Source organism: Symphalangus syndactylus, chromosome 23, assembly GCF_028878055.3.
Source record: "Symphalangus syndactylus isolate Jambi chromosome 23, NHGRI_mSymSyn1-v2.1_pri, whole genome shotgun sequence".
NCBI classification, from domain to species: domain Eukaryota; kingdom Metazoa; phylum Chordata; class Mammalia; order Primates; family Hylobatidae; genus Symphalangus; species Symphalangus syndactylus.
In genome coordinates, this window is record NC_072445.2 from 23,221,008 (window position 1) to 23,247,381 (window position 26,374).

Consider the following 26,374-nt stretch of genomic DNA (forward strand, 5'->3'; position numbering starts at 1 on the left):
TACCTCTCTGCCTCCATCTTCCTTTCCCTCCCCATTCACTACCTGAGCTCATGTGGTCATGTCAGAAGTATATCATTAACCTGCAATGATTATACTTTTACTTTTCTTTGCTCCACAGACACACTGACAAAAATCATTCTTCTTTCAAAGCAATCACAGTGTCTAAATAATTCCAAGGTTTTATAAATATTTTAAGAAAACAATTAAATGCATTGAGCAAATATAACTGCCTTATTAAAAGATATTTTTAACATCACTAGACTATTTTTGCTTTTCTGAAAGTATAATTTTCTAATAGATCAGCTATACACATTTAATTTGCCTGCTCATTGCTTTCTATTAAAGTGATTATGCATGTTTTCTGGAAAAAAATCCTAACTTTTTACAGACAGAATTTAACTAGGGTTTTTGACAGAGATATTCTCAATCAACTACCTATTCCTCTCACTTTGGATAGTCATGAAGGCCGTCATAGAAAACGAAGGTTTATAATGAGACACTGTAGTACCCTACCATGGGGACAATGAATGGCATCATGTTCTCTTTAATCTCTTTCTTCATTTTATTTTTTTTAGGGCAAGCATGGAGCCATTATGAAAGCTAAAATTGATTTTTTTTCTTGAACATTTAAACATACACACATATAGAGGGTATATTTGGGTAGCGATTGTTTCCAAATGACATTCTTTTGGAGAAGGATGGGAGGTTGTATCTTTTGAAGGATTTTATGAGCCTTAATTTTTCGGAGAGTCTTAAAAGCTTCTACATGATTCTAAAGAGTTAGAGAAACCTGTGGTAATCCAAAGAGTGAAACTAAAGACTCGTGTTTATCACAGCTTTACTAACTAATGTTCCTTGAAATAAGCTATATCAATTTACAGATATTATTAAAAATGCATAGAAAATAAATGAATACTAATATCCAAGCATGTGAATTAAATAACTCAAATTGCAACCTTGGCAATACCACAATCTTATGGTAACATTTTGAGGTTTTTAAAAATTTGATATTAATACATAGCAAAGTATTTTTAATGTATACAATTATATGTAACTACAAAATTCTTATAACTATACAAAATATTACATTAAATATATACATATAACATATATGCACATATATGATAGATGCATGTATATGTATTTATATACAGTCATACATACATTGTTTAACAACTGGGATATGTGTACTTACACAAATCTAAATGGTATAGCCTACTGCACACCTAGGCTGTATGGAGTAGCCTATTGCTCCTAGGCTACAAACTCATATGGCATGTTACTGTACTGAATACTGTAGGCAATTGTAACACAATGGTTAAGTATTTGTATATTTAAACATATATAAACATAGAAAAGGTACAGTAAAAATACTGTATAAAAGGCAAAAATGGTACACCTATGTAGGGCACTTATTATGAATGGAGCTTGTAGGACTGAGAATTACTCTGGGTGAGTGAGTAGAGGGTGAATATGAAGGCCTGGAACATTAATGTATACTACTGCAGACTTTAGAAACACTCTGCATGAAGGCCACACTAAATTCATTACAAATATTTTTTTCTTCAATAATAAATTGGCGATCTTGCTGTAAGTTTTTACTCTATAAACTTTGCATTTTTAAAATTTTTGACTCCTACTTTTTGAAAACTTTTGTAACAAAACTTATCTTAAAACACAAAGGCATTGTACAGCTACACAAAAAGTTTTATTTCTTTATATTCTTATTCTATAAGCCTTTTTCTATTTTTAAAATAATTTTTAACTTTTTAAACTTTTTTGTTAAAAACTAAGACATGTACACACACCTTAGCCTAGGCCTACAGAGGGTCAGGATCTTTGAGGCATCACTAGGTAATAGAAATTTTCCAACTCAACTATGATCTTATGGGTCCACTGTTGTACACGCAGCCTGTTGTTGAGTGAAACGTTGTTACTGGACACATGACTGTATATTGCTCCACAAACATCTTTTTCTAAGACTTCATTGTATTATGTTATTTTTTCAATATGCTAATTCACTGATTTTTTTCCCGTGCACTTTCAAGTCTTTTATTTATTTCTACACCACTTAATATTTTGTACTGGCAGTACTTGAATTTGTCATGTATTTTTATAATTCTTGTCAGTTTATTTTCTATCTCATGTGATTATCTTCTATATTCATTTTTCTTCTTTCATAGTTTTTTAAATGAAGTGTGCTTGTTCTCTAAATGGTCTCCTTTCTCTTAGGGTAAATCATCTACGAAAGCATTTTCTCCATGGATCTACTGGGATGTTGTGAAATTGTCATACGTTCTTCTTTTTGATATTGTCTTAACTTCACCCTTTGTTATTCTTCCTTTTAGTAACAGTTTTAATGGGGCCCATGATGACTCAGTTAAAGAATATTATTGTCCAGGTTCCCTTTCACTTAGATGTGATCATATTATGAAGTGCAGGCTGAGATGATGTAAACAAAATTGGTATCTGTTACTTCCAGTGCCTCTCCTTAAGAACAGGGTGTTTCTCTGAATTCCCCTTTTCCTGCACAGTAGGTTGGAAAATGTCAACAACTGAATTGATTCTCCTGCTCCTAGAGATGAAAATCAAGTACAGATAATGACAGAGACATTGCTCTATTAGGTCCTTGGATGAGCTCAAGAAATGTCTACTCATCCCTAACCACCTTGGAAAGTTACCTTAAGAAAGTAAAATTGCTATGTTGTTTGAGGAGCTATATTTTTAAGTATTTTTATTATACTAGTTTCTAGAACAAGATTTCTCAACCTTAATACAATTGACATTTGGGGATGAATACGTTTTTGTACTAAAAAGCTGTCCTGTGTATTTTATGGTGTTTAGTAGCATCCTTAGCCAGTACCACTAGACCCCATGGCATTCTTCTGGTCGTGACAAGCAAAAATGTCTCTGGACTTTGACAAATGTTCCCTGTGGAACAAATGTGTTTCTGCTTGAGAACCACTAGTCTGTAGAATAACGAATGTAGACATCGTTCCCTGTAGTAATGCTGCCTTAATAAAACTTATAAAATATTGCATTCACTTAGGAGTCAGTGAGAAGAAGTGAAGAGGCATTGAAGGCTGGAAGGTGGTGATAATTCTTCTGCTGCAGCATTGGATAAGACTGTTAACTGTGGACAGTACTAGGCAGAACATATCCCTATGGAGATTAAAGCAGCTAGAGAAGTGCTTAGAAAGGCAGAATGTCAGTATATTTTGATTGCTACATGTAGTTTTTAGTAAAATATTATAACAAAAAATGAGCACAGCTAGGAAAAAATGAACAGTTGAAATTAGAAATAGAGGTGACAGAACTTTTTAGGGAGATAACCTAAAATTGGCTAATAAGCTAGAAAAGTGAGATCTCTCAGAGTTGAAAACACTAACTGCCTCAATACTTCAAACATCGGGAGAAAGAGTGTCACTCATGGCTTTTTTTAGAGACCCCCCCATTTGGACTTTTCAACCAAAAGTATGAAAAAGCCACACGCAAAGATTAGATTATAAATATTGCCTTCATACCACTACCAACTTTTTCATATGACCATGTTAGTCATCTTTAAAATAAAGAAGAGTGGGCCCAGGGCCAGGCTTAAGCCTGTAATCCCAGCACTTTGGGAGGCCGAGGGGGGTGGATAACCTGAGGTCAGGAGTTGGAAACCAGCCTGGCCAACATAGTGAAACCCTGTCTCTACTCAAAGTACAAAATTTAGCCAAGTGTGGTGGCATGTGCCTATAGTTCCAGCTACTTGTGAGGCTGAGGCAGGGGAATCGCTTGAACTCGGGAGGTGGAGCTTGCAGTGAGTTGAGATGCACCACTGCACTCCAGCCTGGGTGACAGAGCGAGACTCCGTCTCAAAAAAAAAAAAAAAAAAAAAGGGCCCAGCAAATAAGTCCATTAATGAAAAACAAAAACCAGAGGGTTAAGAAGTGTACCTAGAAGACATTTTTTGTGAAGTTCTTCCAAATGAAACTAAATACACCAGAAACTTTAATTCTTGAGAAGGTTGAAAAAACACTAATTCAGCATTGAAAGGCTTTTAATTGTGTGATACAAAAAGGCATCCTTGGTTTATTAAACCAGAACCAGCAGCTGGGCATGGTGGCTCACACCTGTAATCCCAGTACTTCGGGAGGCTAAGGTGGGAAGATCATTTGAGGCCAGGAGTTTAAGACCAGCCTGGTCAACATGGTGAAACTTGACCTCTACCAAAAATACAAAAATTGGCCAGATGTGGTGGTGCACGCCTGTGATCCCAGCTACCTGGGAGACTGAGTCATGACAGTCACTTGAACCTGGGAGGTAGAGGCTGCAGTGAGCCAAGATCGTGCCACCTCACCCCAGCCTGAGTGACAGAGAGAGATTCGGTCTTGGAAAAAAACAAACAAAACTGTACGAGCAAAAAGAGGCTAGGAGATCCGTGCAGTGGCCTGATATGGCCTGAAGAAGCATACCCTCTGCTTGAGGATATGCCATGGAAGTTAAGGAAACAAACTTTCCTAGTTGGTCAAATGATCGGCCAGAAAAGCACAATGGGTAAGTTCCTTCCAGAGACAGAACGAGTCTAACCAAGGAAATCCTGCTGCTGCCAGGTCAGGGAGTCCTTGAAATTCTGATCCACAGTGATTTATTTCATAATTGTAATCAATCAGTGGCTTTTTCTAGGTGAGTATTTTTGTTGCAGTTGTCCTATTTCTTTTTCACTATTGTATATTGGCTATGTATGGAGTGGGGGGCTGGGAGGTATGAGAAAAATGACTGTGTTTTTGAGTTCATCGCTGTTGGGCCCCCACTGGATCACACAGAAAGAATTGTGCGTAATTCAGAGATACCCAGTTCTTAGTAGGATGCAGTAAATGGACCAGTCATTTGATTGTATCGTATCTCTTGGAGAACAGATATTTTCTTTTTGGAAAGCAAAACAGAACAAAACAAAACATGAATACTTGTACATGGATACTTGGGAGGCCAGCATGGCAGTCTGTCAGAAACCATTAATTTTCTTCAGTGTTTTTCCCCTCCTTACTTCCTTTCAACAATAGAATCTATTGACTTTTAGTTGAGCACAAGGTATGCAGCTGGAGAGAATATATCCCCAATCTTCCCTTGCAAAATAGGCCTTATCTCACAACTAATGCCAATAGGATACATGAAAACAATCTCTAAACTTTTTGAATCATGCACTGAAAAGAAAACTAATTGCCTTTCAAGAACTTCCCCCTTCAGGTTGGCAATCAAGCAGCAAAAACTTGAACAGTGGCCTCATACCATACACAGACTGAACCCCCTCACTGGGAGTAACAGATCTGTTTCACCAGTTTGGTTCCCTAGATGACCTCATAAAGGAAAGCCCATGTTATTTGCCCTGGATTCTCATGTGAGAGAGTGATATGTTTTAATCTTGTTTCAACTACTCAAGTTTTGGTTCCATTAATCCTAACTCCTACATCTTTCCTGGGATTATTATGATATTAACATTCTGCTTAAAATATGTTGAAGTTTCAGGTGTATTAAGATTCATATTTGAAGCTCAATTATTCAGGATATTGAATATCACAATTGATCTGGGGTTATGGGACATAAGACATTATAGCTGGGAAAGGTTAATCTGCATTTTTACTCTTAATTACTATTCTTGTTAATAGCATTGCCCTAAACTACCTCTTTGTCTACAGAATAAAGCAAAATATTTTCCAATTAGTGTTTTTGTTTTTCTACGTTTCTTATCATTTTATCTTCTGTTTTCTAATAGAGAATTTTTATCTCTATTTTCCCATTATTAAACTAGGTATGTATATATATTTTATTTATCTCAAAAACCAAGTTTTAGAACTTACCAGTTATATTATCTATTTATTAAATAATGCCTGCCTTAAAAATAAAACAATTTCTTATTTACAACTTGGGTTTAACTTGTAGTTATTTTTCTAGCTGGCATTTGTGTGTACTTTTGTGCATGGATATGCACACAAACATAATTCTTACCTTGAGTTTAATTTCTTTTCTTTTCAAAAATTCTTTGGGCTTAATAAATATCTTTCATTTCTCTTTTTTTTTCCTATTTAGTATAACATTTCCTCTTAGCAGAACTTTAATGGTACCCATGAGTTCTTATGTGTAATTATTTTTCTCAGTTTATTTGGGCATATTTATTGTTTGTTTGTCAACTTTCATTCCACCCTTTCCCAACAACTTAAGTTTTGTCTTTTGGGTTTCAAATTATGAAACAATAGCAAAGTTGGACTAAAATAAAAAGATTCAGCTTCTTCAGCTCACTTTCTTTAATAGGCAACTTAAGAATATGTCCTCCCTGGAAAGCACAATGGTGAAGTTCAAATGAGAACTTGAATAGGCAAATGCATGACCAAATTAAATGAATTGCTGTGCTGATATTAAGAGTTCCTGATGGCCCGTTGCTTGTCCATTACATAGGTCTTGATCTAGGAGTAGATTTTAACAAAAGTCACATCGAGATGTAAAAGCACTAAGCTGACTTAAAGGCCGTGGACAGAAAAACAGAAGGAAGTAACACTATGTTAACTACATGTTGCTGAGGGCCTCTACTCCAGGAAGGATTTTACCTTCCAGAAGCTCTAGACTGGCACCGCCTCCAGTGCTGACATGGCTGACTTTATCTTCAGTGTTCCATTTGGCACAGCAAGTAGCAGTGTCTCCACCCCCTATAATAGTGATGCAGCCCTTGGAAGTGGCTTTCACAATTTCATCCATGAGGGCTTTGGTTCCCTTAGAAAAGGCATCCCATTCAAATACTCCTAACGGCCCATTCCAAACAATTAGCCTTGCTTGAGCCACAACTTGAGCATGATTCTTGTTGCTCTCAGGACCACAGTCCAAACCCATCCAGCCAGGAGATATGCCAGATGCTACAGTGGCTTTTCCAACCTGAGCATTCTCATCAAACTTGTCACCAGTAACGAAGTCAACAGGAAAAGTGATCCTTACACCATTCTTTTGTGCTTTGGCCATGATATCTTTGACGATCTTGGCTCCCTCTTCATCAAACAGGGAAGCACCAATCTCCATGTTGTTGAGTACCTTAAGGAAGGTATAAGCCATTCCACCACCAATAATCATCTCATTGACTTTGTCCAGCATATTTTTAATAAGTTGGATCTTGTCTGCCACTTTGGCTCCACCAAGTATAGCCAGAAAGGGTCTCAATGGGTTTTCCAAGGCTTTAGCAAAGTAATCTAGTTCCTTCTTCATCAAGAATCCGGATGCTTTATGGGGCAGATTCACTCCCACCATGGAACTATGAGCCCGGTGCGCAGTGCCAAAAGCATCATTGACATAGACGTCCCCTAGCTTGGAAAGTGATGCTCGGAAGGCTTCTATTTTATCTGGCTCAGCTTTAATCTTCTTTCCAGAGAGATCTTGGCCCTTCCCTTCTTCCTCCACATGAAAGCGCAGGTTCTCCAGCAGGATGACTGAACCAGGAGCTGGGCTGGCACAGGCTTTCTCCACTTCTGCGCCTACACAGTCCTTCAGGAACAGAACATCCTTGCCCAGCAAAGATTTGAGCTCAACAGCAACAGGCCCTAAGGAATATTTGTCAGGCATGGGAACACCATCAGGCCGACCTAGATGACTCATAAGAACTACTGCCTTGGCTCCATTGTCCAGGCAGTACTTGATGCTTGGGATGGAAGCCTTGATCCTCTGGTTGTTTGTAATCTGGTTCTTCTTCATGGGAACATTGAAGTCTACTCTCATGATGACTCGCTTCCCTCTAACATCCAGTTTGTCTAAAGTCAACTTCTTAGAAAGAGACATTTTGACCATATAAAGACATAGGCTGACACCTGGATCTTAACGCTGAAGAACCAACTTGCTGTTGGGAGGCTGGGTAGGTGGTGATTTCTAACGCCCTTGCCCCGCCCCTTTCTTCTCCACACTGTCTCCAGGACAACAGCCACTGTGAGACTGGAAAGGAAATCTAGCTTTGTGATTGGCTCAAGGTCCTGTCAATCTCGATCTGAAATGTGTTGCTAGGTGAAGATTCCAACTTCCTGGGCATAGGGCCTTGTAGTGGAGTAGAGGTACCTGGCTTCGGACGAGACTTGGGTAGGTGAAGATATCCCAGAATAAGAATGGTTCTAAAAAAACAACAAGAATGGTCCTGAGGTCTGCGCTGCCTTCTGGCTCTTTTTGCCCCCACCCTACAGCTCGGTTAACAGTTGCTCTTATTATTAAAAAAAACAAAACAAAAAGAACTCCACCCCCATCCCCACAAACCTACATACACCTCATTCATGTTAAATCTTAACCATTTTGATATGTAAAAACCTCTGCAGTGCCAAATAAAAGGAATATTTGAAATAATGATTTTCATATGAAACCTTGCTTATTCAAGTCAGGATAGTATAGTTCTATTTTTTCCTTGTCTTGATAAATATTTCTGTTGAGGATGTGGCTTGTTGTTAGTCTTCATCTTTAGATATATTCTAGGACGGGGTGGAAATGCTGTCATATTTTCATTACTTTGCTTCTTCCATTTTCAGACCACCATGAAATAATGTTTGGTCACTTCTGCAGGAGAATCCTGTAAGATCATAGCAAAGAGAGTATCAGTAACAAGTGCTGAAAGTAATAGTGACATTTCTTTCAGACTACAATGTTATGATGAGGCTCCTTATTTTTTCTCTCTTCTCTATTTGCTTTCCTATCTGTACAACTTAGAAATTGAGCTGAAAAAAATGCATGGTTTTCATGAGGATGGAAACATACATTAGAATTGAAAGTGAGTAAGATATTCTATTTTTGGAGAAAGCAAATGTATGTGGCTAGTTGGTTTAGTAATGAAAATTGGCTTTACATTTTTTTTTTTCATTTGACTCTGTAAGTTGAGTGAACTAAATATGTAAGATGAAGGCTTTGACAGAAATATATTTGAGGCATCACCTATTAAGATGGCTAAAATAAAAAATAAAAACAAGTGTTGAGAAAGACGTGGACAAATTGGAATCCTCATTTATTGCTAATAGGGATGTCTAATGGTACAGCCACTTCAGAAAACAAGTTATCGGTTCCTCAATGTTGAACATCGAGTCAATAGCATTTAAAAGCAAACTTAAATGGTGTTAAAATATGTAATAACAGAAACTCTCATTTATTGCTCCCAGGAATGAAATATGCTACAGCCATTTCGGGAAACAGCTTGGCAGTTTCTTAGAAATATGCATAGACTTACCATACAAGTCATCAGTCCTATTTCTAGATATTCATCCAAGGACATCAAAAACCTGTATTCTCTCAAAATTCTGTAAACAAATGTTTAGAGCAGTTTTATTAATAATTACCCAAATTATATATCCTTCAAGTAATAAATAAATAAACTGTGATATATCCATGCAATGGAATATTATTTTTTTTTAAAAAAGGAAAGAAACAAGCTATTCACTTACACAAAAGCCCTGGATAAAACTTAAATGTGTCTTACTAACTGAAAGAAGCCAGGCAAAAAAATTATGTAGCTATTGTGTAATTCCATGTGTATGACATTTGAAAAAAGGCAATAGTTTTGGGATGGAAAACATATCAGTGGTTGCTACGTGTTCGGAGAAGAGAGGGTAGTCAACTATAATGGGGATACACAGGAGGATTTTTAGTGTGGTAAACTTTTCTATGAGGTACTGATGTGGTGGATAGAACATTCTATGCACTTGTTAAAATTCATAGCATTGTACGTTGTAGAGAGTGAACTTTAATGAATGCAAATGAAAAAATATGATCCAGAGTGTTAGGGAATCTTATTATGTAATGTAGCCTCTGACAAATAAGCCTAACTGTATTGTAATATATAGGAAATTTTACTACAGGTGATGAGGAAATTTTACTACAGGTTATGTGGAAATTTTACTACAGGTGATGTGGTCAAAAAAAGGAGATGACTTAAGTAACTTTGCAAAAGAGGTTTTCAGTTTGTAAAACTAAAGATGAAAACAACTGTCCATAAATATAATACTCTAGTTGGTAAGTTTGAATATCACAAGCTTATAGATGAATAATTCTTAAACTATCTGTGTTATTAGAGATAAGCAAATAATGGAAGATAATTAAAAGTTTCTCACTGTCAGGAAAATAAGTTACAAATAAGCAAGAACACAATGAACTCTGTGGTGCTGGATTAAGAGTGAGATATCAGTATGAACTCATATTAAGTTCAATATACACATAGGTTGATATGGAAAATAATTACAGATATGTGTATAAATATGTGTTAATTTTCTATTGCTACTGTAGCAACTTGTCACAAATTTAGCTACTTGAAATAACACAATTTTGTGTTCAAAAACAGTTCTGTAGGTCAGAAATTCAGGTTGGCTCTGCTGGTTTCTTGCTCTGGATTTCATAAAGTTTTGCTGGCCGGGTTTTCATTACAAGGCTCTAGGAAGAATTTACCTCTAAGCTCATTTAGGCTTTTGGCAGGATTCAGTTCCTCGCAATTATAGGACTGAGCTACCTGCTTCTGGCTGGCTGTTAATAAACCCCTAAAGGCCCTCTCAAGTTTGTAGGTTCCTATATCTGAGAGCCAGCAATGATGCATTGCATTCTTCTTACAACTGGAATCTCTCTGATTTTCATTTCTACTCCATCTGTTTTCCACTTTCAGCCAGAGAAAATTCTCTGCTGTTAAGGACTCATTTGCTTAAGTTGGGCCAAACTAGATAATACAGGATAAACTCCCTAATTAAATACTGTGATATAATTATACCTGCAAAGTCTCTTTTGTTATGTAGCATCAGTATTTAAAAGTTCTGGGGAATAGGACATGGACGTCTTTGGTGGGCCGTTATTCTGCCTACTCAAACAGGATTTTGATAAACACAAATATTTTCAAGCTCTGTTCATAAGAGGGCAGAGAAGCAGTGACTTATAAGTAAATAAGTGGGGGTGGGGGAAAGGACAAAACTTCTCTATAGAGGAATTCCAAATAATGTGTGTAGATACATATCTCTACTAGAGGTGGAGCTTAATGGACTGTTTGAACGTAGTGATAAATAGATTCTGAGTATTTAAATTATTATTCACCATGATTTACAAATACTAGATTTGAAAGACCCAAAAGGAAAATATACTCTTCTGTTTTGGCACCTTTCTGTAAAGAAGATTTGCAGTGTGCTCTGCACTGAGCTAAACCACAAGGGCATTTTTTCACCACTTCCCCAAGATCTGTCTTCATGTAACAGCATCAAGCTCTGAGGACCTTGTCTTTCAAAATTAAAATCCTGTTACCACGTATTATCCCACATAGAGGCTGAAATGTCTTCTTGACTAAATCCAGTTTTCATCTATGTTCACAGTATCAATGTCTCTATGTTCTGCTGTTCTTGGACAGGTTTTCCAGGTTTTCTTTAGGCAAATATCCTCTGTTTCTCTCCAGGTTTTTTAAGGGCTGCTCACTTAGGTACTAGTATTTGCTCATGGTGGTGACTGATTAAAGTCTGTGGTGGAAAGATTTCATTATAGGTTATCAATTTTCTTTGAAAATTGAAACATGTTATGGATATAATCTATTATCCTTTCTATTAGGAAGCCTTTGAAATATTTGGGGCAGTTTAGCTTCAATTCACCTTTCCATTGGCAATGATCGTAAAATATGCAAATATATATTCCATACGTTATGCAGAGTTCTGGGTGCTGAAATGGCTAGTAATCTATAGTTATGTATATTCTCATGTACATATTGTGTCATTTTAGTCACTAATTTTTAATATTTCAAAATACACCAATTCTTTTCTTTTAACAATTTAAAAATAATTTTTAAATTGCTTATGAATTTGTAAATGTCCCTGTTAATAATAGCAGCAAACGTCAATTTATGCATTTGAAAATGTTTCCATGAGTTTTTGGGATCATTGTAAAAGATACACTAAGGTGGCTGTATGGTGCTATCTCTCCCTTTCAATGGCGAAAACCGCTACTCTTGCATCAACCTAATATATAACTTTTTACACGGTGCAGAATTAGTTTGAAAACAACATAATAATTCACATGATAACATTATGTATGAATTAGTCAATGCATTTGTTTTAAAGTATACTTTTTTGCATTTGTTCCTTCATCTACTTATCTATTCTAACGTAGTTCTGTTGCATAAATTTTAAGCAAATTTTACTCCCTTTATATTTTGTTTTTATAATCTAATTTTTTAGCAGATAAAAAGGCACATGGAAATATGGCTAAAATTAAATAGCTAAGTTACCCAATTACAAATAGGTAAGTTTTAGAACTTTTGTGTATTGAATTCCTACAGATCTCTGTTATTGATTATTAACTGATGTAGGCACTGATTAGGACAAACTCAATGTGAAGTCTAAAATAAGAATTTTAATGATATTACAATAAAGTTAATGAGACATAAGTTCTAAAAATATATATAATAATGCATATAATAATACAAATCATTACCAGTTCAAACTAATCCTAGGGGAGGATTGATGTATTGCTAAGATTAGGTTTTATTTTCCTTAAGGAGTCCAAATTAGATCAGTAGATGCAGTCATCCTGAACAAGAAAATTGTGTTATAAAAGTTATAATTTAAAAGGGTGCTTCAAGAGGGAATATTTTAATAAAATTTTAATAAAAGAGATTGGAAGCTAGAGAGTTTAATTCACACTGATAAGTTACAGTTATTTTTAACTAATGAATAACCTGTGATTATTTTTCTAAAGACATTCCAAAAACTTTTTTTTCAATTTAGCTTTAAATATATTTTATTATTCTAAAATAAAATAATGAATTACTTCGTTAAAACCAAAACAGTTTTAAGTATCAGCTTGTCTTCTAATACTGAAACTCAGGACATTCACATTACTATATGTTTTTTCTATTACCCCTAGCTCAAAAATTTCTATAGAAAATGGAAGCATGGGATACCTCTTGAGAAACGAATGGTCCACTGAATTTTAATAAAATATATCTTTTTATTTATTAAGGCTACTACTTAATCACAGTTATGACCTATATAATTGTGGCTTGCATTATGCAAAACATATTTATAATTTAAATAATTATATTAGTTGGTTAACTTTTGATACAGTCAAAATATTTGCCTGATACTATTTATTGGAGTTTCATCTATTATAACATATTGAGGATAACACTGTGATCGAGAAAGGGTATAGGTGGGAAAGGAGACAGCTGTAGTTTGCATAAGCTCTAAGCTAAAAGAAAGACAAATGATAAAAATGTGTCTTTGTATCTCCAACATTAACTAGGGGAATTGGAACAGTTACTGGATAAATTCAGTACAGGTGACAAGAATAATTGACAAACTAGCTTAATGGAAATATTTGGAAGAATATATACATTCTAAAAATATGGCCAGACATCACTGACTTCTATATAAGATGAAGACCTGTAAAATAGATTCTAGTTCTCAGTCTCTTATACCTAGTTTTGGAGATTCCAATGTGAGACAGAGAATTATATGGAAACCCTTTTATCAACCACCAAAACCTATGGGAGGCCCATGGGAGCCTAAGGTTTTTGAATTCTTGCATTTCCTGGGAGGCAGAAAGTGGCCTTCAGTGGAAGTCCACAAACCAAGAAGAGAGATTGAGTTGCTGTAGAGGATATTTGTTGCACTGTTTCTCCCTCCATTGTATGCACTTGAAATCAAGCCTATCTGTGAGTGTGATCAGGATGGACTTAATTGGAGCAGCAGTTGGAAAGGGTATGTCTTGTGAACTCTGATGGGCTAAGTCCTGGGCAGTCTTGAATTGTCGATGTTATAATTCAGTAAAATAAAGTGTCAAGAAAAAAGGAAAAAAGAAAAAAGTGAAAAGACAAATAAAAGAGAAGAAAGAGAAAGAAACTAAAAAAGTGAAAAGACAAAAGAGAGGAAAGAGAAAGAATCTTGGATAAAAAGCATGAAACCAGTGCTTTGGGGACCAGTTTGAAATCTCTCTTTTTTTTATTGTTCCAATTGTAGAGTTCTATAGAGCGATACTGGAGCCAGGCTGGGGTGAAGCCCCAAGAACAATAATTATCTTAGGTCTGGCAGGCTCTAGCTCTCAGCTGATAATCTAGGAAAGAAGCTGTTGAAGTAGATATACTGTAATATTTCCTGGAGGACAGACAATATCTATGCTGGAAGTGGGAATAGGGAGCAGAAATCATGCACTGTATTGTAAGAGGCTCTTTCAATGTCTATTTTCCTCCAATTTCAATACACACACATAAATTTAGTTAGTACTTGAGGCTTGGCTTACCCTGCAGATTGGTAATAAAGACAATAAAGGTATTTATAAGGAGAAAAATTCAACATGTCTGAGGAGCTTCAGCATTATGAGTGAAAGCTAACAGATAACAAAATATATCTAAGGAAACAAAATTCATAGCTTAATACAAGATTGAAATAAAAGAAAAAAGTCTTAGATAGATAATTACAATGGAAATATGAAGGACAATGAAGCTGAGAGAGAGGAGGAAGTTGCAGAAGAAAAGTTTGAAGCTAGCAGAAGTTGCTCCAGAAGGTTTAAGGAAAGAAGCCATCTTCATAAAACAAAAGTACAAAGTGAAAGAGCAAATGTTGATGGAGAAGCTGCAGCAAGTTATCCGGATCTAACTAAGATAATTAATGCTGGCAGGCCGTGGTGGCTCACGGGTTAGGGCCATGCTCTGGATTAGGCTTTGCTTAAGGAAATGGAAATGTGACTGGTTTGATCTATCCAGACTACTAAAACTTTTTCCATATTAGCTATAGGCTGTTTTGCTTTTTTATTATTCATGTGTTCATTAGAGTAGCACTTTTAATTTCCTTCAAGAACTTTTCGTTTGCATTCACAACTTACTAACTGGCACAAGAGGCCTAACTTTTGACCTATCTCAGCTGTCAACCTGCCTTCCTCACTAAGCTTACTCATTTTAGCCTTTTGATATAAAGTGAGAGACTTGTAACTCTTCCTTGTATTTGAATACTTAGAGAATATTGTAATGTTATGACTTGGCCTAATTTCAATATTGTTCTGTGGAAATAGGGAGGCCCAAGGAGAGGAAGATACATGGGAACTGCCTATTGTTGGAGCAGTCAGAACACACACAACATATATTAATTAAGTTTGCCATCTTATATGGGTGTGGTCCATGGCACCCCAAAACTATTACAATAGTGACATCAGGGATCACTGGTCACTGTAACAAGTATAATAATAATGAAAAAATTGAAAATATTTTGAGAATTACAGCATTGTGAGAATGTGGCACAGAGACGTGAAGGGAGCACATACTGTTTGGAAATGGTCCTAAGAGACTTATTTGATGCAGGGCTACCGAAATCTTTAATTTGTTAAAAAAAAAAAAGCAGTATCTGTATAACACAATAAAGTGAAGTGCAGTAAAACAAGGCATGCTTGTATTTGTACACTTAATGTTCATAGCAGCATAATTTGCAATAGCCAAAGGTGAAAACAACCCAAATGTTCATTGACAGCTGAATGTATAAACCAAACGTGCTATATACACACAATGGAATATTATTCAGCCTTCAGAATAAATGACGTTCCAACACATTAAAACATGGATGAACACGGATTGAAGATATTATGCTGAGGGAAATTAGTCAGTTACAAAAGGACAAGCACTATATCAGCACACTTATATGAGGTACGTAGAGTAGTCAAATTGTTAAAAACAAAAAGTGAAATAGAACAAAAAACAAATTGATAGAAACAAAAAGGTCTCCAGGAGCTGAGGAAAGGGAAAATGAGCAGTTATTGTTTAATGTGCACAGTTCCAGTTTAGGAAGATGAAAAACCTCTGTAGATAGTGAGATGGTTGCAAAGTAATATCAATGTACTTTGTGTTCCTGATCTCTAATGCTACATAACTAAAAAATGATAAAATGGTAAATTTTATAGGAATTCCTCTATTGGAAAAGAGGCAGAAGCTGTTATTTTTATTATTTACATACATTACAAATGTAACTTAAAAATGAGATTGATTTTGTGGCTTCTTGAGAAACCAAATGAATAAAAATGGAACTAAGGGGTGTCAATGATAAACACAGCCAAACATTAGTTAAACTGTTGAGAAAAATACTTTAGTTGGTAATGACTATTGCAGTAGGGAAAAGAATCTAGTGTGAACTTAAGTCAACTTAGATTCATACAGAATGACTGGGCACTTTAAACGGAGGATGAGGAAATAGGGGGAGGGTGAGTGGAAGCTCAATAGTGCCAAGAAAAGAAAAAAATTTTAAAAGTGAGGAGTTTGTCCATGTAAAACACACCTGGGTTTGCTAACTAGCACTAACTGGCACTTGTGGGAATTAGGCTACTCTTTCCCCACAGACACTGTGAGACAGGGGCCCTAATCGTCAGGTGTTGGCTGAAACAAACTTTTGATAATCTTGAGTTCTTTCAGGAAGGCACTTTAAGAAAGGCTAATATCATCTTACAGATGCAGCCTTGAACGGTTTGAAATGATCGAAGTGTTTGTTCAAGTCTTTATAGGCCAAAATTAGCAGGTATATTCAAGAAATAGGCTCCTCTGAGACAGGCTAGAGTTTGGTAAAAGAGAATCTTTTTTAGAGATTAAGCATCTTCTATAAGTCATATATTAAGGAAATTACACTTCCTTGGGATCTGAATTATAAGAGGAACTCAGTAGGTCAAGTGTAAGTTTGTAATAAGCCAGTAGAATGACTACAGTTTTTCTCATTTTTCTGGTCACACATGCTTACAGTCACTTAAAAATATAAGTATTTGCCAACACACAGGCTTACCTTTTATAAGGCTTAGCTGCTATATCTTTATCCCAGAATGTCCATTCCCTACTCTGAAAATTTTTAGACTCATTGTACCAGCCTTCAATTATATTTGATCATGAGACAGGATAAGATGACAATTGTATATTTCCTTGACATTTACTATCTGAAAAAAGGAAATAGGGCTGCACCATACCCTACAAGAATATTTTTCTCATTTTTGTTTTACAAACACTTCACTGATCATCTAGGCAATATCTAGAGGGGGTAAACTCAGTTATATCCCTGTTGGCAATCTTCTTTCTTTCTTATTGATAAATAAGTATGTGGTGCCCAGGTTCAGTGATAAGTTGATAGCAGGAGATGATAAACAAGCTTTGAAATCAGATCAACCAACCTTTCAGTCTCTGTCTCTTTCAAACTAAGGCAGATGAGTGAATTCAAATCAGAGAAGCTTAAGAATTGTAACAGGGTCCATGGCTACTCTGAAGCCATTCTATTCATTATGTAAGGACCATGAAATAAGCATCTGTTCTATTTAACCATCCACCTATGGTGTGGGCTTTTCATCCAGAGTGGTATTTAGGAATGATGTTCCTTTCTCTGGGCCAGGGAAGATGCAAATTGTCAACTTATTGAACCCAGTCCCACATTGTTTCCCAGGGCCACAGTTTTTCAGTCAAGTACTCATCCACCACTCCACCTCCACCTCCTCCCACATCTCAGGTACTTTTTGGTAGAGTGGCCATGTCTTCCAGTTCAGAGTGTCCCAAGGTATGTGAAAACTAAATCCAGCAAGTCTACCTAATGATGGACTTGCCTTTCTCTACACAGTATCTGAGTTCCTTCTCTGAAAAACACCCTGCTACCTACACAAGGAAATTAATATGGCTAAGGAAAACACATGACAGTGTATTCATCTCTTGCCTTTACAACCACCACCAACAGTAGCCAACTCAGCTTATAGTGTTGCTTCTCTGTGATAGGCAATATAAGTCTTCAAAAGGCCATTCGGATTTCTGCCCCATTTTAAGAGAATATGAATTTAAGTAATTCAAAAGCCTGACATTCTGTCACAAGGGATTGTGAGAAGACAAGAAAGAGAAAGAAAGTTAAAAAAAAGAACTATTATTTCCTGCCCTACCTGTTCATCCCTATCTCTGGCAGTTTCCATCCTCAATGGGGTAGTGAGCCTTAGAAATATCTAGATAGATATGGGAGCAGCTAGAAAATTGGGAGTATTTGTATACTTTCCTCAGAGAATAAGAAGGAGTAAGCAAACTTTGAGGGAAGACTTGAGTTAATGTTTTACAATCTGTCCTTGGTAAAGAAATAAATCAAACTGCTAGATTGTCTTTTAATATGGCTTGGGTTAATAACTTTTCAGATACCATAGAAATGGCACACAAAATTGCTAAGGGTGCTCAAGAGTAAACAAGAGGTAGAGAAAATCCAAGATAACAGTATTTTATTTTAATTTGCAAAGACAAATTTTAAAAAGTATTGTACTGCATTAGGCTGAATTTGCTACATTGAATTCAAATTTATTTTATTTCTTTTCAAATTTTTTTTTCTCCACTATTTAACAATAAGACTAAAGAGGAAAGTTAGCTCAATTCATAGAAAATAAACAAATCAATATTTTCCCTACACTTTTCAGTATAATGTTAGCCATTTGGTGATCTGCAGAGTCAGGTTGGTAGGGCTGTGTTGGGCTGTGCCCACAGTGGAAACCTTAGCCACCACCACCTACTGATGAAATGCACCAGCCAGTCCTCTTAGTTCCTGCACCCGATGTTGCTTTCTAAAGAGGTACTTTTAAGAGCTACTTTCTTTAAGAGATACTTTTAATTGCTATGTATTTTTAAGGTGGATGTGTGATAAAATAAGGTCATATATTTTTCTATATACAAGTAGTACACTTGAAAAATGAAAAAAATTCTTGATGAGTTACAAATGCTAAAATGTACAATATGGTGGAATCCTTTTGTTATAAGAGTTTTGGAGAATAGCTAAAAGAGCTTAGTTTTATTCAGTTTTGCTACTGAAAATTAATTTGTCAATGATATTGCTCAAAAATTACCAATAATCTGTAGATACAGAAGTTCCATTAGTACTTTTTATTATTTTATAATAAAATATTATTGTAGACATTTTTAATATCCACTTGTGTAGAAAGTACTAATGGCTTTTCTGAAAACTAGCAGTGAACCTAATTTACATGGTTATCGTATTGCCATGAGATGGGCTCACCTTTGATCCCTTAAAAATGTTCTTATGGGCAGATCAGAAGAATTGCATATCGACAATTCCTAAAGCTAAAGAAATCCTAGTGGTAATATATTGTGGGTAGCTGAGATAACTGCATTGAGTGGGAATCTTCTAAGCATCTAGCTGCCTGTCCAGTCTTTATTGCATTGCTCAAATATTCTATAACTTTTAGAGCTTTGATTCCCTTATCCTTGGTGATCTGAATTTGGAACCTATAAATGTGAATATTCAAATTAAATAATAATAATAATAAAACCTGTGTATTAGACCATATTTCACTGTCAAGTATGGGTACAAATGCAAAATAAAGACTGTATGATGTAACTTTGTCTTGCCAGGAAATTAACAACCTCTGGAGAGTTTTGAGCACAAAGATGGGCCGTATAGAGCCACTGCATATCCCTGCTTGCAATTTTCCACTCCTGTTCTTTGATCTGTATCAGTTTACACTGCTTTGACATAATTTTGGCCTTTTGTGCAGCATCTTTACTCCAGTTCTATAGAGGAAGAGTAAATATCAAACACATGATCTTATTAAAATTTCTATGATGAGTCTAGATTATTTTTTAAAATCACATCTAGCAATATCTTCAACTTATAAGCTAAAAATTTGAATAATGAAATTACTCTTTAATATTATGGTAGAAAAATAAAACATAGTTCCTTAAATTCACAAATTCAAAATCTGATAATAACAATCAGATTAGCTTCTCTTTCTGATGTAGTAAAGACTTAAGGAACTGCTTTCAGTAGATCTACCAAGATAGAAATCCATTACATCATTTATTTGTAGTTTTACCTCTGACACATTATTTTATCTCGGTATCTCAGTTTCTTTGACTCATAATTCATATTAAAACATTTGTTCCAAAGGCTTAATGTGATAATCATTTCCATATAATTATTATATGACAAATCCTGTACTATGTGCTGAATTAATAAATGATAACTATGATTGGAAAGAAGCATAGTATTGGGCATCTATATTTAAAATTGTGAGTAATAAAATTAATAGGTAACAGAACACACTAGAATCTGTTTTTAAGTCTGCAAATATTTTTTCTTCCTTTTTCCTCACAGCAACTCCAAAATGGAGGTACTATTGTTATCTCCGTTTACAAATTAGGAAACCGAGGCACAGATATGCTCTTGGGTACTTGTCAGCAGTAGTTGTTCTACAAGTAAGGTGAAAAGTAGGACCTCTTTATCACTAGGTATTGGATAAATAATCTCCCTAAGATTGTTTCATCCTCTCATTCTCTACATCGATTTAAAGGACTGCCACTATATTCACATGCAAAACATTACCAAAAAAAAGTGTGAACATTGTTTTTTCAATACACTTTTATGTAAGTTATTTAGCTACACATTAGAATAATTTTAGAATGACAACCTAACTTAGAATTTCAGTATTTTCTCTTTTAGTGGAAGAAGTCATTACTATGATATGTGTGTGCTGCCATCTGATGATAACTTTCTAGGACTACATTTCATGTTAATGAATTTACTAAACTACAAGATGAATGAAATAATTCATTAGCCTGACACTGTGTAAAGACATGCTTGTCAGCTTTTAATTTTTTCAGCAAGAAAAGACACATTTGTTACAGCCTGTGTCTAAGGAACAGAGATACAAGACCATATTCAGTTCTCCCAGGAGAGGGAATATTGTCGTACTTGTGAATAAAGATAACTTGCCTGTTATGATCAGGTTACCATATACTTACAACAGGAACTTACCTAATTAAATCCCAACTCACTACTTGTTATGGATGCAGTGCATCATCATTCTGAAGGGCATATTCGCCCAGCAGCTGGGACTCCTACCCAGAAGCAGCTCTACTGTCTGCCCTTTCTGAAAATTGCCATAATCCCCTTCCTGGGCAAGCCCACTTCGAGAGCTGGTAGACGTACATTTCAGGCTACCTTTCTCCAGTTCAGGACAACTCAGAAGAGCTTTCCTAGTTTTATAGCTTCCCGTGGGATTAGCTAAGGCTTGTGTTGTGACCATATCACAAACCAGTTTCTTCTTGTGCTTAATCTTGCTCCTTGACAGGTAAATTATAAAAATAAATCTGTAGATTGTTCCCTAATAAACATTCTGCTTATTAATTTCCATCTCATAGTATGCTTATTATATCCAAGGAAACCTTCCTGTAACACTAATTATATCCAGTTTGTACTTCAGACCACTTTGAGAAAACTATCTAGGATATTACTTCTGATTACTGCTGGTAAAATACTTCTGTTTTATGATACTTCCAGGAATAAAGTCACAAATGGGTATTCATCATTGCTGCACGAAAGCTATGAATTCTACCTTTAACAAGTGATTTTATTTAATCGAGTTATCACTTTAGGTAATGACTTCTTTTTCTGTTTTTGAAAATCTCTTCAGGCAGTTATGTTTGGCCCTTCACTCCAACTGTAATTATATCAGATTCGCCCCACACATCCCATGCATTGCTCATAAAACAGCTTATTCTATATTCTCATATTTCCTTTGAAATGTCACTCAGTTTTGGTGATAAACTTAATTTATAATCTTGTTACTATTTCATAATTTTGTACCTTGGTACTTGAACACATGCATTCTTATAATATTTTCTAATGTCTCCTTTGTACTCATCTTAACTTCCCAGTAATAAGGTTTCTAAAACCTTATTTTTAAATAAAAAAAATAAGAAAACTTATTTTTAAATGAGCTCATATAAGGCTACATTTTTTATTTATTCTTCAATCATTTTAGTACTAACTAGGCACACTTACTTGCTCATCTGGCAACCAAGGAATTTGGACCCCATTTGTCCTAAGGAAGAAAAGTGGTTAAGAGCAGAATACCTGGAGTTGGCCCACTTCCATTGGAATATGGGCTCCAGTGCTTATAACTTTGGATAAGGTGCTTAATTTTTCTGAATGTCAGTGTCATTATCTGTAAAATGGAGACGGTAGTATTATCTACCTCACAGGATTATTGGAAGAATCAAATGAGTCAGTGTAAGAAGGTACTAGAAAATTGCCTGTCAATAATAAGCACCACATGCATGTTAGCTAAAACCTTTCCAACAGGGGAATGCTTATGATAGCTATTGATTTGTATTGTTTTGTTCAAATGACATTTTGAATTCTAAGATGACCGAGATTAAAATTTTGAAATTCTTGTTTATTCTTTTGTTTCCTTCTTTATGTGATTTGTGTGAAGAAGTTGTTCATTAGAATCACCCTCCAGGGCCTGCGCTATTTCTAGCTTTTGTTCTTTAGGCCAGTCCAGGGTTCAAGAAGCAGGCTGAGGGTGCTCATAAACCTGAGTGATACTGCTGGCCAATGACTGTGAGGCTAATTACCTCATGCGCCTGAGACTTTCCTAAATTGGTCTTGTGGACGAACATAGGTTTAGAGTGGAAAGACAGTTTCTCTAAGTGCTTATGAAATGCAGTGAAACTAGAGAGTAGATTCACCTACACTTGTTTATCTGACAACATCAACAGGCTAAATATCTGGATATCTTAAATCTCAGATGAGTGTCTTAGCCTCTGAATTACTGCTCAGTGAGGAAAGCTATGAAATGCATGGATAACTTGTTAATCAATATTTTCCATATGTGCTTGCAGCATCAGCATCACTTGGGAGATTATGGTGGCCTCCATGTCAGACCTCCTGAATCAGAATATCAGAGAAGGGGACCCAGGTAAGTGTGCTTTACTAAGTTCTTCAGAAGATTCTTAAAGACGATGAAGTTTGAGAAGCACTGTCTTAGGGTACATAAGCATGAAGATAGACTGGCGGAGCTCTGTCATCGACTAACTCTATGATGGTGAGAAAGTTGCTTACCTCCTCTGAGCTTCTATTTCTTCTTCTGTATCATATGTTTGTTGTGAAGATCAAACTTTTAGTATACTGCAAGTGCATGGAACTTAACAAGAACTCAGTAGACATTATTACTATTATTGCCAATATTGAAGTTGCTGTTTTTTAGGTCTTACCATTTGTAGCATGTTGCTGGCTGGTGAAATGACTCCTGTCCTAAGGGTGTTATATGCGTTAACAATTTCTTCTTGTACAGCTGGTGATTCAATGTTTGTTATTTAAGTGGCAAAATTGTTCACTACATTTATTAAACATTTAAATGGTAAATAATATAAATGCAAATAAACAATAGATAAAACCTAAAAATGCTACATAACAAGGCACCAGTTGGGATTGCTTTTAACAATTTTAGAATCCATAGTAGTAAATATACTGTAAATGTATGTGCAGGTATATAGTTTTCCATAGCTATACCTTATCTAAGTTATAAACATGTATATTTTGCATAAATTCCTTATATATGGTTTTTAAAAACAAATTGATGAGAGGGCACAGAGTTGGTGCTCATTATGTCTGACCTCAGAAGCAGGAGACAGATTAGTTTACTTAGTTTGTTCCATTTTTAGAAGCAATGATTTTTTTTGAGAAGGTTTAAATCATCAAGCTTCAGCTAAATTTTTAGTGATTCAGATAAAGGGAGACAAAGAAGGATGAAGACTCATGCAAGCAGCTGACATTTTTCTTAGGCTGATTTATTTAACATGTAGTTCAGCCTCCACAGTATTCTATTTCTTTCAAGGCGATTTACAGAATAATTGTGTGTTTTACAATTAATGGCATCTTCTATTAGATGAAATACTTCAATATATTGGTATTCATTCCTAGGTTACCATGCTTCATCTGCCAATACATTGAAAACTTGAGCTGTAAATTAATTCAACCATTGTGGAAGATGGTGTAGTGATTCCTTAAAGAGCTAGAAGCAGAAGTACCTTTTGATCCAGAAATCCCATTACTGTGTATGCACCCAAAGGAATATAAACCATTCTATTACAAAGATACATGTGTGTGTATGTTCATTGCAGCATTATCCACGATAGTAAAGACATAGAGTCAACCCAAATGCCAATCAATGACAAAGAATATGTGGTACATATACACCATGGAATACCATGCACCCATAAAAAGGAACAAGATCACGTTTTTTGCAGGGACATGGATGGAGCTGGAAGGCATTGTCCTTAGCAAAATAACATAGGAACAGAAAACCAAACACCCCATGTCTTCACTTATAAGTGGGAGCTAAACAATGAGAACACATGGACACAGGGAGAGGAACAACACACATTGGGGCCTGTTGCGGGGTTGGGTAGGGGAAGAGAGAGCATTAGGAAAAGTAGCTAATGCATGCTGGGCTCAATGCATAGATGATGGGTTGATAGGTGCAGCAAACCACCATGGCACATGGTTACCTATGTAACAAGCCTGCACATCCTGCACATGTACCCCAGAACTTAAAATAAAAATAAAAATTTAAAAAAACTCAAGAAAAAGAAAATTTGATTTCTCATTGTAATATTGGAAATATAAGTTAATAGATGGTAAATTGCAGGATGTTTACATCATCAGAAGCAAGTTCCATGACCGATAAATGTTTGTATGGGACAAAATTCTAACCAGCCTATGGAGGTTGAGGAGACTTGCCTGCTATTTTCACAAATTTTACCCAGCTTGTCTTTCACAAGTATGAATTTTGATGACACCATATAACCCCACATCTAGGTCAACCTGAAATGTGTGTTTTATTGAAGCAAGTTTTTGCCTATGTTTACTGTAGAGATAATTTTATAGCCTCCTATATCCTGCTGTTGCTCTTGGTCAGGTTTCCCAGGTTTTGTGGGTGAAGACGTCCTCTGACTGATTCTCTAGCAATCCTCTGATGGCTGCTAGCTTAGGCCAACTTTCCTAGAGTGATGATTAAACTAAAGGTAAGAAGATATCAATACAGACTGTTAAATTCAAGAAAGTGCATTTTGAAATCAACTTTGAAATATGACACAACCAATAATCTATTATTTATTCTATTAATAAGATGTTGAGAATTTAATGAAATTCAATTCGCCTTTCTCTTGAAAATATACGTAAAATATACATTTTACTAGGCTTGCGCAGAGACAAGATGCAAAGATACGCAATCATTTATATTTCTATAAGCAAATTTAATCACCTGTTTCGTGAACAAAATGATGAATTATTCACTCATTTGATATTAACGTATACATTTTATGAAGCAATGTTCTTCATTTTGAAACTACCCATGAACTACAAAGTTCGTATTGTGAAAAATTTCCGTGAACTTTTAGTATTGTTCTTAAAGGTAAAAAAGTGTCAGTGCAATTCTGTTTACTCATTATTCAATGCAGAACAACTTTTTTTAAAATTAAGAGATTCTTATTCTATCACATTGTGGAAAGATAAGTAATGCATACATTTTAACATACCTTCTTTATCTATTATTATATTGGTTTCTACATCCATTTAGCTATTCTTTTCTCTAACATATTACTATTACATAAATATTAAGATAATTTAGTTTTGTTGAATTTTCATTTCTCCAATATGGACATTTGTTGTTTCCTAAGTGAATGCAAAGTGCATTAGATAATCATAGGGACAAAGTAAAATGGCTAAACCACTCAAATCACAAAGACATATTTTCTGTAGGTACTATGCATACTGAATACCTCTTTATCTCTGTTATTAGTTATTATTTCAGGTAAGCACAGAATAGGACAAACTCATGATGTGAGGTCCTACATGGAAATTTTAATTTTATTAAATTGAAGTAAATAAGAATCGTTACAAAATAAACAAGGCAAATCATCTCTATCTCAAACTAATCCTAGAAGAGGACTGATATGTTGCTGAGATTCAATTGTGTTTCATATTCTCTTAGAATCCAAATTGTAGCTGCAATTACCTTGCATAACAAAAAATTACGTTCTAAATTTTTTTTTGTTTTTCATAAAGTGCTTCAAAAATGATCTTTCAATAGAATTTTAAAATAACAATTAGGTGCTAGAGACCTCAAATCCATAATAACAAAGTTAATTTTCTAATGATACTTCATCACTAAGATTTTCTTAATTTTAGTGTTAGGGAGATTTTTTAAAATCATTAAAGTAATGAATTTGTTAATAAAAACTGGAATACAACTTCTACATGCCTGCATAATTATCTTCTAATACACACACGCAGGAGCCTCATTTTCCTTTATGAATTTTGATCACTGCAGAATTTATACCTTCCAAAAGGAAATAGAAGAATGTGACAAAAACAAATACAATTTTCATAAAACACACCTTTCTTTATTTATCACAGTTATGCTATATCCTCTAGAGGTCTGCATAATGTAAAATAGATTTTCTCATTAAATAACTGCACATGATTAAATAATTTTTAATGTCTTTAAAATGTACCCTCTATAATACATCATGCGATATCTTTTACTGCCATACAGGATACAGGCGGGGGAGGAGAGACTTGTAGTCTGTATAGGG

General features: G+C 35.2%; 1 protein-coding gene and 2 long non-coding RNA genes across 3 annotated transcripts in view; 2 read left to right on the forward strand and 1 right to left on the reverse strand.

The window, feature by feature from the left end:
• Nucleotides 1–6,266: 6,266 nt before the first annotated feature.
• Nucleotides 6,267–7,895, reverse strand: PGK2 (phosphoglycerate kinase 2). The gene has a single exon (XM_055263873.2). It carries the CDS (start codon nucleotides 7,804–7,806, stop codon nucleotides 6,544–6,546), a length of 1,263 nt encoding a protein of 420 aa, XP_055119848.2. The 5' UTR covers nucleotides 7,807–7,895; the 3' UTR covers nucleotides 6,267–6,543.
• Nucleotides 7,896–7,992: 97 nt separating this feature from the next.
• Nucleotides 7,993–23,865, forward strand: LOC134735789 (uncharacterized). Its single transcript, XR_010119271.1, has 4 exons — nucleotides 7,993–8,088; nucleotides 8,526–8,568; nucleotides 22,619–22,695; nucleotides 23,700–23,865. It is a non-coding gene; the product is annotated as an uncharacterized lncRNA (long non-coding RNA).
• Nucleotides 23,866–24,693: 828 nt separating this feature from the next.
• The window catches only part of LOC129473411 (uncharacterized), a 190,041-nt gene continuing 188,360 nt past the window's right edge, over nucleotides 24,694–26,374 (forward strand). The window contains exon 1 of the long non-coding RNA XR_010119272.1: nucleotides 24,694–24,802. This is a non-coding gene — a long non-coding RNA (uncharacterized lncRNA). The remainder of the gene's footprint in view (nucleotides 24,803–26,374) is intronic.

Excerpts from the sequence above, each read along its gene's own strand:
- PGK2 (XM_055263873.2), bottom strand. The coding sequence starts at position 7,806 with ATGGTCAAAATGTCTCTTTCTAAGAAGTTGACTTTAGACAAACTGGAT.